Here is a 15,549-nt window from a genome sequence, read left to right as displayed (position 1 = left end):
CTAGAAAACAATTATGAAATACTGTTGTCCATAGTATATCATTGGTGTACCATGCTTGAAGTTTAAACAGCGATAGAGAATTTACAACACCCTTCCAAAACCAACCCTCACTGCTATGTTTAGGTTTGTTAATTCAAGCATATGCCCATCTTGTTTAGATAGCAGCATGTGTTATTTTTTTCTACTTGTATTATTTTAATGTATCCATCGAATGTTATTTGTGTTGTTTATTTAGGTTGTGTCAAAGTGTGAATTAAAAAATGTGTTAGTGAATGGATGGACAGATGTTTGAGTGCAAAGATGCGTGACAGAATGCATGTATGATGATTTATTGAGTGCCTAAACCTATCTTTACTGACACAAATGGCACTTTCATTCATAACCCAGAGCTTTTGGCGTTGCCAATGTGTGTTTTACTTGGGTTTCTCATCATTATTTCCTCAATATTAAATATTATGCTTTGTATTTTAACAGTTTCCTGTTGTATCCCTTTCCTGTTCTAGCTTTACAACAAACAGATACTTCACATAAAGGAGACAATGTGACCAAAGGTAAGAAAGTGAAAAGGTATGTAATGTTCCAGAACAATCTTTTTATGAGAATAACTTAGAAGGTTCTCCGCCACCAATGCTCCTGTATTATTAATTGCAGTTCTCCCACAGCTACCACCTAGGACCCATTCTGACCTCCACCGCAAGTCTGACATCAGTTTGTTCTGCTGTCCAAGGGAAAGAATACACTGCATTCTTCAGCTGTCTTTTTATTCTTTTATTCCTGCAACATTCTCTACCAATGCTATTTTTTTAGTCAGTTGGAAGAGTTATGCAGCACATTAGCAAATTATATACCAATCGTTTTGGAAATTGTACATGTGAGACTATCTAACTAACTCCACATGCAATGCTGATCATTTTGTTTACTACATGGTATAATTTTATTATAATGTGGAAGTTCAGTCTGTCTCTCTCTCTCTCCCAAGCTACCTGGATATATCTTCATTCCCTCTCTCATTATCTATTTTTCCTCTCTTTCTCTTTCTTTTGTAACATTTCGCTTTCTATCTTTGTCTCCAATTTGTTCCCTGTCTGTTCTTTCTCTGTTCCACATTTTCCCTCCCCCTCTCCTGCTCTCCCATTTGCTCGATCGCTTTGTCTTTATCTCAATTGATGCTTTGCCCATCTCACTTTCTCTTTCAATCCATTTCTGTATACATATTGCTGTAAATACTACAGAAGGGCATTTTACTGCTCGTAAACCCATTTTATATGCCTATGCTAGCTTTGAAATGCAGATTTTCTGCATCAATTTCTGTTGTTTTTGATTGCTTTTCTTAAATGTTTCCCCCTGAAAATTTGGTGTAAAGGTTTTATGCAATAGCAAAACAGTATTGGAGTAAAAATGAAAAAGCAATCCCAAAACAATTGGTGTGAAGGTTTTAAGCAGTATCAAAACAGTAATGGAGTAAAAATACAAAAAGCAATCCTAAAACAAATTAGAAACCTAGAGTAAATGAAACCAAAATGGCAGAAATTCAAACAGGGGTGTCCGAGAATAAATGTTTAAGATGGAAATAGCAGCAAAAAGCACAAAGTGCCAGTGATAGTCAACAGCTGTTTTAAACCTTTAAAACCAGACATATGGTCAATTTGAAGCTTACCACAATGGAGTGCGGGTCAGATACACTAACCAGGTTAGCCCTGGTTAAAAAATGTAGCTTCTGACTTAGTCCTTTCAGTCCAATCCACCACTGGAGTACACTTTTAAAGTCCCCCAGGACCTCAGGGGAGGACCTTAGAGACTCACGATGTGTCAGGCAAAGGCAAACAGAAGTGTCCAGCTCAGGGCCAGCTGTCACTGGTTAGCTGGATACTTTCAGGAAAATCAATCAATCAATCAGTCAGTCAGTAGCCTCCTGTAGCTTGTTGTATCCCTGTACCTTGATCAGGTGAGCCCTATGGCTCTTGGACTCCACTTATTTTTTCTTGTTACAAGAGGAACCTGACCCACTCTTTCGAACTCCTCTCTGGTCACAAACAACAGGTCCAGTCCTCTTTAGATCTACTCTAGGTCCTGTACGTGTTCTGAAGTGGGAGCCTGGAGGTGTCACAAGCATGCCTAGCACTAGTTTGTGAGTGGGAATGGCACCTGGGCACTCCCTTACCAATGGGGTAAAAGCTCCTGGGACCTCCTCTACCCATGAAGGGTATATTAAAGATGGTGATACTCTTCAGCCACACTAAACGTAGACTCTGAGTGTTGGGGATGTGTGTGGGGAGTACACTACGGTAATCTGAGTGTCTTTCCAAATCTAACACTAAAATTCAGTTTTAGTCAATTCCTATAACCACAGCAAACTCTGAAACAGAAGTCTGTAGGATTAAAGCGGCGTCCATCAGGAACCAGGTAGTGGATCCACAAGAATTTTCTTGACATCCTGATCTCCCCTTTCAAGTGTGTCCCAAGTGTTATGTATTAACCCAAAAAGTATTTTAAAGAATTTTAATGTCAAAAAGAATGCCAACAGCCCCACACTGCATATTGTGGGGAGTTTGGAGGAGTAATCTCTGCTCATTCAGGTCAGTCTATTGTTTCCTCCGGGGATATATTCGCACCTATTTATGGCTCATTGCAGGCTGGGAGAAGCTTGAGAGGTGATGCAAATTAGACTCCTGGCACAACAAAAAAGGAAAAGATACATTTCTAAAACATTAGTTTTCATTTATATTAATAAAAAATCTGACTTCACCTTTGAATTAGATTTATAATGACTATTAAAAATAGTTTAAACATTTTTTTCAGGCTGATTTTGTTCCTGAGATACAGTATTAGCATTTTAATCTGTGCTCTGGTTTTCTACGTAAGACAGCTAGGTCTGCCACAGCGAAAATAGCTGATAGGTACTAGTCACCGCAAAGACATGTCCGGATTACATTTCTACATGTTCCACTTTTAAATACCATACACCTTGCCTTGTAGGCTACTAGGTCTACATAGGGGAGACTTATTAATATTTAAAAGGAAGGTTTTGACCTGTTGAATGTGTTTATTTTGACAGGTCGGATTTCAGTTTTTACTTTGCCACAGTCAGGCTACAATGGCAGGCCTGAAGCTATATATGCACTGTCACTGTAGTGGATAGCATATAGGGTGCTACAGTCCACTAGTGACATTTTACTTACAGGCCCTCGGTGCACCTCGGACCATATACGGAGGACTTATAGGTAAGTTAAATATGCCAATTAGGGTTATACCATTTGGACCATGTTTGAAAGGGGGAGCACAGGCACTTTACTAGTGATTAGCAAGGACAAAGTGCACAGAGTTCCAAAGCCGTCAATAAAATAAGGTCCAGCAAAAAATCCAGGGTGACCACACAAAAAAGGTAGATTTCCTACAAGAGGATCTTACTTTACTTTCTAATGATTGCCTCTGTATGCATGTCTGTAGGGTATCATTTTGACATGTAGATCACTTGCTTCTCTCACCCACTTCTCTCTTGTCACTCTTCTCTCCAATTTTGCACAGTGGTGGAGGGAATGGAGTTGCCCTATATGATACCGGTGTTAGTGTCACGGACACCACCTCTTAATTTCTTCCATCTTGTTTTCTTTCTTAAAGCTCCATCTACACATGACTACAATCACCAACATGCACCAGCTGTAGTTCTCCCAACAACTTCCATCTTGGGTTCTCCTCAGTCCTGCTCAAGTACAACACTCATGACTACTGCCTTCTGCTCTCTTCCTTCTCACCTCAGTATTTATGCTTTCTCCTCATACTTGTGTTAAGGACAACAAGGGGCCCCAAGTGAATTAGCATCGGACCTCGGGAGCATATTTTGTGAAACAACAACGGTCAATGCAAAAGAATTATATGCAAAGCAATGAATATAGACTGAATCAGTTCTATATTTGGGGCGACATGTCCAGCCGGACAGAGGTCTTCAATTTTTTACTCAATTGAAATATTTCATACACAGGAATACCTTCAACAAATCACCAGTGTGGGGCACAAGCCTGTACCCAAACACAGTCAGATCAGTACAAAAGGTAAACAGAGGAAAAGAGCAGGGCTTTTCAAGGCAAAAGCAGCGATTTCTGTAAAGTATTGAGTGTACAGAAATATCAGTTAAACACCATTACATATAACTTATAAATCAAGCATTTGTATATGGTGTACAATGAGTCGACGGCGTTTCGGTCCCACTACTTAGTCATGGGGACCATCATCAGGACATTTATATTTGCCTTTAACATTATAAGCCTCTAATGCCTAGAGAAGGGAGGGAAAGAGAAAGTTTATATACATTTAATTTATGAACATTTAAAGCATATTATTGGCATATTTCCAAGTGACTTGAGTGAATGGTGAACCTGTTTTCTGTGAAGTTGCAGATCGGGGTGTAGACCGCGTATGCTAGTGATAGGGTGGGAGAGTGATTTAAAATAAGTGGGGGAGCTCGGCCAGGCAGTGTACATCTGTGTTTGAGATACCTCTTTAGTTTAAAAACCGTCAGTTTTGGCGGCGCATTCATGACATAGTTTAAAAAGCAAACCGTGCAGAAGGTGAATCATTCGGATTTAGTGGAGTGGTGTGTACAGCGGGTTCACGTTGGGCAAGTCCGAGTATGAGGTGATAATTACACTAGACTGCATGCGGCATGGAGATTCAAGGTGCAGTGGAGGAGTACGCATACGGTGTGACAAGGAACATTTATACTAAACATTCGGCGGGATTCCGAAATATACGTGCTAGTAGACACGGCGCAGTGGGGGAAGAGTGAGGGATTGCTTACCGGGGGGGGGAAAGGAAAAAGGTTACCCCGATCGGCACGGGCAAGGGCTAAGAAATTGATAGCCTGGGGAAGCAGCCCTGTAAGTCAAGGAGGGCAAAATTAGAGCAAACGGGGAACAAAAAAGGTTCACAAGGGTTAGAAGCGGGGGCAGTGGGGCTCTTACCAGAATCGGGCGCTATTGAGGTGGGCCGCGCTTCATTGATTAAAATCCGCGGTACCAGGAGAAGACCTGCAGGGGAAACAGGTCATTTAGGGATTACAGCGTGGACATATACAAATGCTTGATTGATTTGTTATATGTAATGGTGTTTAACTGATATTTCTGTACACTCAATACTTTACAGAAATCGCTGCTTTTGCCTTGAAAAGCCCTGCTCTTTTCCTCTGTTTGTAAGTAAATCAAAAATGGACTAGCTAAATAATCAAAAGAAAATAAATTGTTTTAATTTATCAAGGACTCAAGTATGTTTTGTCAATGGTTTGTGGCACCTGGTAGGTGTGCTCATAAAGCCCTCACCCACCAACCTAGTTGGTGGCATGCTTCATCATCGGGCCCACCCAGTGACACCTAGCGTGTCCCGGGTGTGCTTCGACGCCTGAAGACAGCGGAGCAGGTATGTCGCTGTGTGTGCGGTGAAGACTGTTATGGATTGTGAGTTTAAAACGGCTTGGCGGGGATCCCAGTGCCCAAGGGCAAATACACTTTATTGGCTGGGTCACCGTCAGCGGTTAAAAATAAGGCTATTGGATGCTAGGGGCGAGTTACGACCTCCCACATCCTGGGGTGTGTCAACATGTTTCAGCCAGTGCCTTATGTCTATGCTGGCTTTCTTCAGGACGGGTAAAAAAGGTGTGTGCAGTTAAAACTAGTGGGTGTATATCCAGACTATGTGTATACACGCCCTAAAGTGTTTTTCTATGTGTGAGTGGGGGATTCCCATCTCAAGAAAACACCTATACATGTAACATATAGGACAAGGACAAAACATACATGGAGAATGGTTAGAGTCACTTGATTACGGTAGTGGGGTGGCTAAAACACGAATTGTACAAAGTTAGTGCACAGTGGTACAAGAGGAAAACATAAGAGTTCATTCTTACGCTAGTTTGTCAAGAATGCTACTTCATGGTTTGAGAAGTGGCATGGGTTGACCCTGTGGAGTAAAAACATGGGTTTTGCCACAGATTGTTAGAGAGAGAGAGAGAGACCTGTGGGGGAGAAAACGCTTACCAGAGATGAAGAACCATCAGAGTACTCACATTCGTGTTTTAGCCACCCCACTACCGTAATCAAGTGCGAACCCCACCCTAATGGTACCACCAGTACCATTACACCCTAGCCGCTCATAGCCAGCACCTACACCGCTATAGAGCCGGCAACCAACTGTATATATATCATACAGCCATGTGACTCTAACCATTCTCCATGTATGTTTTGTCCTTGTCCTATATGTTACATGTATAGGTGTTTTCTTGAGATGGGAATCCCCCACTCACACATAGAAAAACACTTTAGGGCGTGTATACACATAGTCTGGATATACACCCACTAGTTTTAACTGCACACACCTTTTTTACCCGTCCTGAAGAAAGCCAGCATAGACATAAGGCACTGGCTGAAACATGTTGACACACCCCAGGATGTGGGAGGTCGTAACTCGCCCCTAGCATCCAATAGCCTTATTTTTAACCGCTGACGGTGACCCAGCCAATAAAGTGTATTTGCCCTTGGGCACTGGGATCCCCGCCAAGCCGTTTTAAACTCACAATCCATAACAGTCTTCACCGCACACACAGCGACATACCTGCTCCGCTGTCTTCAGGCGTCGAAGCACACCCGGGACACGCTAGGTGTCACTGGGTGGGCCCGATGATGAAGCATGCCACCAACTAGGTTGGTGGGTGAGGGCTTTATGAGCACACCTACCAGGTGCCACAAACCATTGACAAAACATACTTGAGTCCTTGATAAATTAAAACAATTTATTTTCTTTTGATTATTTAGCTAGTCCATTTTTGATTTACTTACATATAATCTGGGGGATAAGGACTAGCTTTCTGGTCCTCTCTCTCCTTCTTGATACACGCGCTTTTCCTCTGTTTACCTTTTGTACTGATCTGACTGTGTTTGGGTACAGGCTTGTGCCCCCCACTGGTGATTTGTTGAAGGTATTCCTGTGTATGAAATATTTCAATTGAGTAAAAAATTGAAGACCTCTGTCCGGCTGGACATGTCGCCCCAAATATAGAACTGATTCAGTCTATATTCATTGCTTTGCATATAATTCTTTTGCATGGACCGTTGTTGTTTCACAAAATATTCTCCTCATACTTGCCAATATTTTTTGACCAAGTGGTATTAGGATTTTCAGATGTCACTATACTAATAACATTACCGTAAATTACATCCCAAGACCATTGTGCCGACAATAACATCACAGAAGAACGCATGACATGAAATTGGATGTAGATCAAAAGGCATATGGCTTCTGACTTAGATGACATCACTAAACATAAATTACATGCCAGTGAGTGAGCTCTGATTGCTGTGGCCAGGCTTAATCTTCCTATCGCCAAGTTAGTAACTCCAGCAGCAACTGGAAAACTGACCTTTATGTTTGCATTCTTAAAATATACAAAAGAAAAATCTTCAAAATTGTTTCGTTTTCAAAGCTTACGTTTTTATTCCACCTCTCTTTTTCAAATTCTAGTAATGGCAAACTTTCAGAAGAACAAAATAAATGTATGATTTTAATATGGCATACAAGAAAACTGCTTTGAATAAAAGCTTTACCTTTCCCCTGAAAGGCATTCTCAGCAAATTTAACTGCAGCAAATGATGGACCGAATGCTGAATGATTCAGACATTCTCCCCCGTCAAAAGATCTGGGTCATTGTTCTTTTGCCCACTACGCTACCCCAGGTTGGACCCAGCCATATGCAAATCAGTCTTGACCCTGGGCCTCATGGGAACAGTCCAGACCATAAGTACAAAAGTGGGAACCACTTATGGACAATATTTAAAGGGGTCCAGTGTACATGTCCAGTCCACCAAATCGCAAAAAGGTACAAAGTTCCCCAGAGGAGCGATAAAAAGTATGTGTGTGCTAATGAGGAGAACCAAGGCAGGGGACAAGATGTTCCCTTATTGGAACTAGAAGACCTCACACACCCAGACAGCTAGGTGTCATGCTTCATCATTGGTCTCCTGCTCCTCGTCAGACTGGCGCTGCAATGTCCAACGGGCGCCAAAAAGGCGCTCTTTGTTGGAGTTCTTTTGTTCCAGCCAATGGTTGATTGAGTGTGAGGGGTCTGGGTAAAGGTGTAGTCGTGAAAGGGTGGTGATATTAAAAGAAGGTGGGTCAGTCCACAAGGCTCTTTATTCACGTGGCTGACTCCCTTGGTTAAAAGGGTGAGAGGGGAGGTAGGGACTGTAAGGGGTACAGCTGAGTAACTCAACCCTCTAGATAGGTCGACATGTTTCTTGCCTAACTGACAATTCTTCAGGACCTCGAGTGCTCAGTACTACACAGTGAACAAAAAGGAAAAACATACAACCTCACTCGGTCAGTAAGAAGGCAGGCCTAATGGTACTGCTCTAACGGGGAGACCTAGAAAAAATGTATAGAAATAAGCCAGGCAGTTGGCGATATTTCATCAACACTAGAACTCCCCAGTTCACCACAGTTCTCCGTGGTACATACATACAAACATAATTAAAATCAAGAAATATATTTAGACATTCATTAGATTGGCAACTCGAAGTAAGATATCCATGGCCATATCTAAATAGTATGGAAATGTAAAGATGCTTCAAACTGGAGGCAAAACGATGTCATAAGGTAGAAATTGCAGGGGCTATTCCTTACCCTAGGAGTGTCCCTAATGGGCCTAATGGGCCCCGCAGTCTGTTCCCGTGGGGCTGCTCAATAAGGTAAGGTACCTGTAACAGAAAGAGACACACGTATACATCATGCACTGAGTATCAGTTTCAACTTCAGAAGGAGAGGGGTGTGAAATGCACACTGTTTAGATGGCTAATCATAAGGTGGTGGGTACGAAATATCTCGGAAGAGAGATATGAAATTGTTCGCTGTTGTATCGGCCACCGCTTCCGAGATTATAACGAGTTAAACCCGATACCTCCAGGACACTCCAAGAGGTACGGCATGCATGGCAAACCCTGTTAAGACGACGGGCGGACCCCCGGGTGCACGAGATGAGGCCTGCCCTGCGTGAGACAGAAGGTGCAGTCAACACCCTGGTCCAGGTGGCGGAAGCAGCAGTGATGTGGCACCGTTTTACCCAAATCAAGCCCCCCCGTGTGGCCCGCCCCCCGATCAACACGGGGAGCCTTAGCCACAAACCGCCACACTAGGAATCCATGTCCACAAGGGTGCGTGGATCACTCGAGAAGGCACTCTAGTTTAATGGCAGGATATCAATAGCGAGGTTAGGAGGACACCTACAAATCAACAGGGATATTATCGTTCACGGACGTACACACCGCTTACCTGTAGTGTGAGCAGCCAGGGTCCGAAACCTACCCACACGAAGAGCGCTCCAACGGTAGCGCGGAACAGCTGGTACCGGAGTATCAGAACAACCGGGACTAAATAGTGTCCCGTACTTCCGCAAAATGGACTCTGCCGGTGGGCGTGGTCCCCGGCGTCTGCGCATGCGTGGGCTTGGCGTTTGCGCGGCGTGACTGACTGTTGATACCCGATGCTGAGAACGTGGCGGCCATATTTAAGTGGGTTATTAGAGAGGGAAACCCAAGTGCCCACAAGACAGTACATCCCGGAGTTACACCCAAACCTACTAGTTACAACGTGGTTAAGATCATGAGGTTACACCCAAACCTGGTCGTTGTAACGTGGTTTAGATATAGTGTCCAAGTGAGACAATTGATTGTGTACTCGGAGATGGTGATAACACAAACGTACACTGGTTGTGATTGAAGTGGAGTGGGACCCCACAAGGCAAGGTGCTATTCATGTATGGGAAGGTTGAGTGGAACATCATCAGGTAGGGGAAAGGCAGGGCTGGATTGTTATGCTGCATCATGTATAACAGCAAGTGGTAATTCTTTCATACACATAAGGATCATCTTGATAGTGATGCCCAAGGGACGGAGTCATTCAAGCCCAGTGTGTCTAATTGAAGACGATGTATCCATCGCTGTTCGATCCTGAACAGGGCTTGTTGTGTGATGGATGAATGAGACTCCGGTACTTACCACTTAATGCTATCTACCTGGTGGCCATGTTGGAGATAGTGTTCATAGAGTCTAGTATGGGTTTTAGAGCACCGAATATTGCTTTTATGCTCCATGATTCTCAGCTTAACCTGCCTCATTGTCATGCCAATGTAGTTTTTTCCGCTGGGGCAGATCAGTAAGTAGATACAGCTGGAGCTATTGCAATTTGTGTGTTTATTCATGTGCCAGGTAAAGGTATCCGATACTTTGATATCTTTACACTGTATTGTCTGTGGACAAACAACACAGCCACCGCACTGATAGTGACCAACTACTGGTGGAAGCCTCCACAAGGTACTTTGGCCAGTGGTTGTTGGTTTTTTGGGGCGTGTGTGGATCAGGGCATCTTTAAGATTGGACGTGCGTTTAAAGGCAAAGCGGGGACGTGTGATGTCAAGGCCCCCTGTGTTGAGTAAACCCCAGTGTTTGTTCACAGTTTTTTCAAAAACGCTGAGTTCCTTGTGAAACAGGTTACACAAGTAATCAGGTTGTCAGGTTCTTTGTGACGTGTCTCCAAAAGGGCCTCTCTAGGGTTATTGAGGGCTCTTTTGCGTGAATTGTGAATTAATCTGGTGGGATACCCTCTATCTTGTAATTTGTGTTGGAGTAGAGCAGACTCTTTTTTGTAGTCGGAATTGGCAGTGCAGTTTCTGCGAATCCTAAGGAACTGACCAAAGGGCAAATTTTCCCGTAAGGCTCTAGGATGATGACTGTTAAAAAGGAGAAGACTATTCCTGTCTGTCTCCTTGCGATAGAGAGAGGTGCTCAACCCTTCATGGTCCAGGCAGATGGTTAAATCCAAGAATGGTATCATGGTATCTGAAACCGTGCCTGTAAACCTGAGGAAAGGGTTCTGATGGTTGATCCAAGCGCAGAAAGCACACAATAAGCGTGTTTACTTTTTATCGCTCCTCTGGGGAACTTTGTACCTTTTTGCGATTTAACAGTCCAGACCAAACTGCCAAGCCAAGTCCTCCTTGGACTCAGAAACAATCCTCCTGGGACCGGTTTTAGGGTATGTCACCCTTCATCAGCCAGGCTAGCTTGAAACCTGTGGCACAGTGAGAAATGCTCCGAAGACAGTGATTTATGATCCGATTGGAATCTGATGGCATTAAAAAAGTGTAAGAATGTGTTGGGAAATCAGTAGGTGGTAGGTATTGTTAAAAACGTTAGCCTACCACCTAAATTGATAGGGTCAGCAAGTATGCATTCAGAAGTCTTAGACTATTTATTAGTCATTCTTTTTATCAATTAATTTGGCTAGGATCATTCAGTGTCTCTGCCTTCACATATCCGTTCAAGTACAGATTTCTTATTAATTTTTTTAATAATATTTAGCAATATTATTTGGCCTGCTATTGTATGGAAAGGCCTGTGTAGTGACAAAAGGTCATGCAAAGCAGCGTCACCCTGCTTGAGATTAGTACTGCTTTTATTTTTGACAATGCCGCATTACATATATCAATAGCACACCCCAGGCATCAGCACACAATATAAATCTAATAAACTTGTATCTGTTGCTGTACGGTTTCTTTTGAAATTATATGCTAGACTCTAATCATTTGACTGAGTGGAAGATACTTTTATATGTGGTGGAGAAAATATTTGAAAAACTTAATAAATATGTATTCTGTGGCAGTTGTTTTTAATGTTCATAATGTTCCAAAAAATAATTTCTGTTTCTTGCATTCCAGAAGCCAACCTTGTAGTTGGTAGATATTTAGTGTGTGTGTGTCCTTTACCTGGCGCTCTTTTACTACGACCAGAAACTGAGTGCATGCCTGGTTTTAAAATACAGTAATTTCAATGGATGAAAATGTGAACTATGTATACTGAATTTGTTTACATACTTATATATTTGATGAATTAGCTCAAAGACACATTTTTGTTACAAACGGCTTTATAAGCATTACTCGATTTGCTTTTTAGTCATTAGAAATCAAACTACATTTCTAAAATATACCGACGCAAATTGGGTTTATTATGAAAGGTTCCATCATTTCTAAACATTTCAACCAAATGTTCAACACATTCAGGGGCCAAAAGTGGCAAGCTTACTACTGAACTTAAGTAACAGTGTCTAAAACGAAAGATAAGTAGAAATATTTATTGTATAAGTTTCTTAAATCAGTTAAGAGATGGAAAGTTTTTGAAGATTTAAGCTTATTTGATCTCTTTTGTACATGACATGTATATGGCAACAGTAACTTTGATTATTTTCACTTTGCAGGTGATCAAGAAACAAGTAGAAATGCAATTTCAGAAAAATCAGTCATAATGGTGATTGCATTTTCGTATGTGTGCATTGCCATAGGGATCATAGTTTTCTCTCGGAGACATCAAATAAAGACACGTTAGTTCAAGAAATTATATCTCAGCGTGCATAATATTGTCAAATAAGACCTTCTCATGTTGTGCAATGGTGGAGAAGCCCCGGAGTCATTGCAGCTGCTCTGCAGTCTATGTGTTGGGCTAGCTTACTGCATGGTGGCTACTATCCGGCTGGATAACCGGCAGGATGTCAGGGAGACCAAAGAAGGAACACAATCAGGACTTTTTTTACTCGGAAATCAAGGAGCCAGAAGGGACTGGAGGCGATAAAAAGCAGATGGGTGACTGCTGGAGAACTCTTGAAGAGGAGACAAGAACAACAATGAGAAAGTTCAAGCGACGTCAATGAAGTGTGGTGATAATAGAGAGGCGACTGGAAAAAGTGGGGTCAGTATTCCTGGAGTGGCAACATGGGTGTCCTTGATGGAGATTCAAGGGTGGATCTTAGAGGGGGTGGTGGGTGCAGTGACCTCGGAACTCCAGGAGCTCCGGGAGAACCCTGTGGAAGAAGCTAATATCCATGGTTTGGAGGATTTCTGTTCTGGTACCTGATGTAGAAGTTTTTGAAGAAAGTGGGACTTCTTTTTGGAACATATGATCTCTTCCCTACTTGCGTGTCTGCTGTTGGAGAAAGTTTTGTGTTGCCCACCTTCGAGATGCACATCTTCAAACTCCACCTCTAGTGGCATGATAGTAGTAGTATTGTCAGAGCCAGAGTAAAGTGTATACATCCGAAAAATGGTGGTGTTGACAAATCAAAATCTACACTGTGAAAAAAAGAGGATCCTCATGCTCCTAGACATGAAGGCAATGACACAGGAAAGACAGCGTTGATTTGCAGAAGTGAAAAGGGTATTCTGGCAATTGATTTTACTTCTTCTGTGGGCAACCCAGCCACATTGATAAAGTATTTCTTTGATCTGCCCCAGAGGCTGCAAATACCTTTTTGGAAGCAATCAAGAGCGCCCCAGCGGATGCCTACAACACATGAGCATTATATTTTGCGTTGTTAGCTGTGTTATGTAGCTTGCGTTTGACTTGAGTTGCACACATTGTGCTTTGTGGAAGAGAGGCTTTGTAAGCCTTGCTTAATTTTGTTGTGATACGATTCTCTCCTTTCTGTCTTCCTAACCCCCATCCCATTTCACTACCTTTATTTTTAATACAAAATTGGGTTTCGGGTGACTATAAGATTATCTATTTTTGTCTGTCAAACTGTTTTTATATTTTTTTCAATAAACATTATTGAAATCCGACTCATACATCAAATGCAGCACTTCTTTTCTATGTGTTTGACAATGTTGGTAGGCCTTACAGGCCTTTAATGCATGTTATTGTAGTCCATGTTGGTACAGTGCATTGTCTATTAATTATGTTCACTTAGAAGTGGGGCAGGCTTGAAAATAAGACCTCAAAATTAAAATTAGTTTCTTTGCTTTACTTTGTGGAGGCTACAGAATGTTTAGTATGTGCAAAATTGTCACATTTCTCCTGTTCCAAATTTCATCTAATGCGCTCGCTGTTAGCTGTAGAACATTAACAGCAAAAGCTGTGAACAAAGGCTTCGGAGAGGAGGGGGATTTCAACACCCTCTGGCTCCGAGAGGCCTTTGTTTTTTATTCTGCCCTCATGGGGCAGAATGTTCTAATAGCTTTATAGCCCGCCGTAGCTGTGCTATCCCGGCCATTAAAGGTCTGCTCCCTTGTTAAAGGCCTTCACCTTTAGCTCTATGGCTATTGGAACATTCTGCCCCTATAGGACACAATGTTCTAATTAGTTATAATAAAGGACTTTCGGACCCCGAGGGGGTTTAAATCCCCTCAGGCTCTGGGAGGCCTTTGTTCACAGCAGCAGCTGTGTACGGAAAACAACATTGGAATGTTGCTCGCCGGGCTTCTACTAGCCATTGTCTAAAATCGAGTGCTAAACATTCCAATGCTCTAATATTGCCTTTTAGCCCACCATAGCGGGCTATACCAGCCATTAAAGGCCTGCTCCAACGTTAGAGGCCCGAGCCGAAGGCAAGGGCCTTTAACAAGGGAGCGGGACTTTAATGGCCGGTATAGCCCTGCTACAAAGGACTATAAGGCTATTAGAACATTCTGTCACTAGAGGGCTGAACGTTCTAACAAATAAAACAAAGGTCCCTCGAGCACGAGAGGCCTTTGTTCACAGCAGTAGCTGTCAACAAGCACAACATGGAATGTTGCTCTGTGGGCTTTTAACCGGCCCTTAGAAGCACGAAGCACTCCATTGTATTCAATGGAGTGCTCCACATTCCAATGTTCTAATAAATATTATAAGGCACCGTGGTTTGTCTGTCTACTGTAGATGCAAAGAGGGGTCCCTTCATCTTCATGCTGTAAGAGCAAGAGATTATGTGGCAGATTTGTCGGATTCGAAAGATTCCTTCATTTCTGTAAATAGAAGTCAGGGAAGAGGGGGTTTCATGGACCTTATTTGTCAAAGTCGTGAAGGGATGGCGATCACCGGAGAGGTCATACACGTGCCTCACCAATCACTGTCATCTAGTAGGCCAACCCAGGTATCCCATTTGGTTCTCAGGTTCTCAAACAGGTCTGGAGAGTTGATCTCTAGTGGCTTATGTGTTTTAGAAATCCCGCTCTCCCAAGGAGCCCCGTAAGAACCCTGGCCTCCAGCGTACTAAACTCAGCATATGTGGCCAGGATGGGCAAGTGTGTGTTGTAATTACCAGACATCTCCCACTTTCGATATACTGTTCGGACCCCATTTGCCTCTAGATGTGTACTTTGTCCCAACCAGCAGACCTGCCAGAAGGGTGTCTCCAGTGTAAACGTCCACCGGTCCACCTGAGCGAGGACTGCCATGCCATGAACCCCACCTGAGTAGCCTCAGGCAGCATCCAAGGGACAAGTGAACCATGCAGCATACCCATAAACCAGTGGCGGCCCGTCTATTGGGGGCGTTGGGGCGTTGCCCCCCCACCCGCACCCGCAGCTCCCTCGGCGTACTGCACTGAACTAAAGTAAACTCTCAGGGGAGGGACAATGCATCATGCCTGTCAGTCAGCATGATGCAGGACCGCCCACCCCCTTCAGAGTTTGAAGGGGGTGGGCGGTCCTGTGTCATGTTGACTGACAGGCATACGGCATTGTCTGGGGCAGGCAGCAGCCAGCAG

General features: G+C 43.1%; 1 protein-coding gene across 2 annotated transcripts in view; it reads left to right on the top strand.

The window, feature by feature from the left end:
* The window catches only part of LOC144808089 (uncharacterized), an 84,508-nt gene extending 70,863 nt beyond the window's left edge, over positions 1 to 13,645 (top strand). For both annotated transcript variants that reach the window (XM_078673599.1, XM_078673600.1), the window contains exons 4-5: positions 504 to 551; positions 12,289 to 13,645. In XM_078673599.1, the coding sequence (XP_078529725.1) occupies positions 504 to 551; positions 12,289 to 12,416 (176 nt within the window). In that variant the 3' untranslated portion in view covers positions 12,417 to 13,645. The remainder of the gene's footprint in view (positions 1 to 503; positions 552 to 12,288) is intronic.
* The last annotated feature ends 1,904 nt before the right edge of the window (positions 13,646 to 15,549 follow it).

Source organism: Lissotriton helveticus, chromosome 1_1 (genome assembly GCF_964261635.1).
Source record: "Lissotriton helveticus chromosome 1_1, aLisHel1.1, whole genome shotgun sequence".
Lineage (NCBI taxonomy): Eukaryota > Metazoa > Chordata > Amphibia > Caudata > Salamandridae > Lissotriton > Lissotriton helveticus.
Note: the sequence above shows the minus strand (reverse complement) of the source record. Positions and strands in the feature narration are given on the sequence as shown.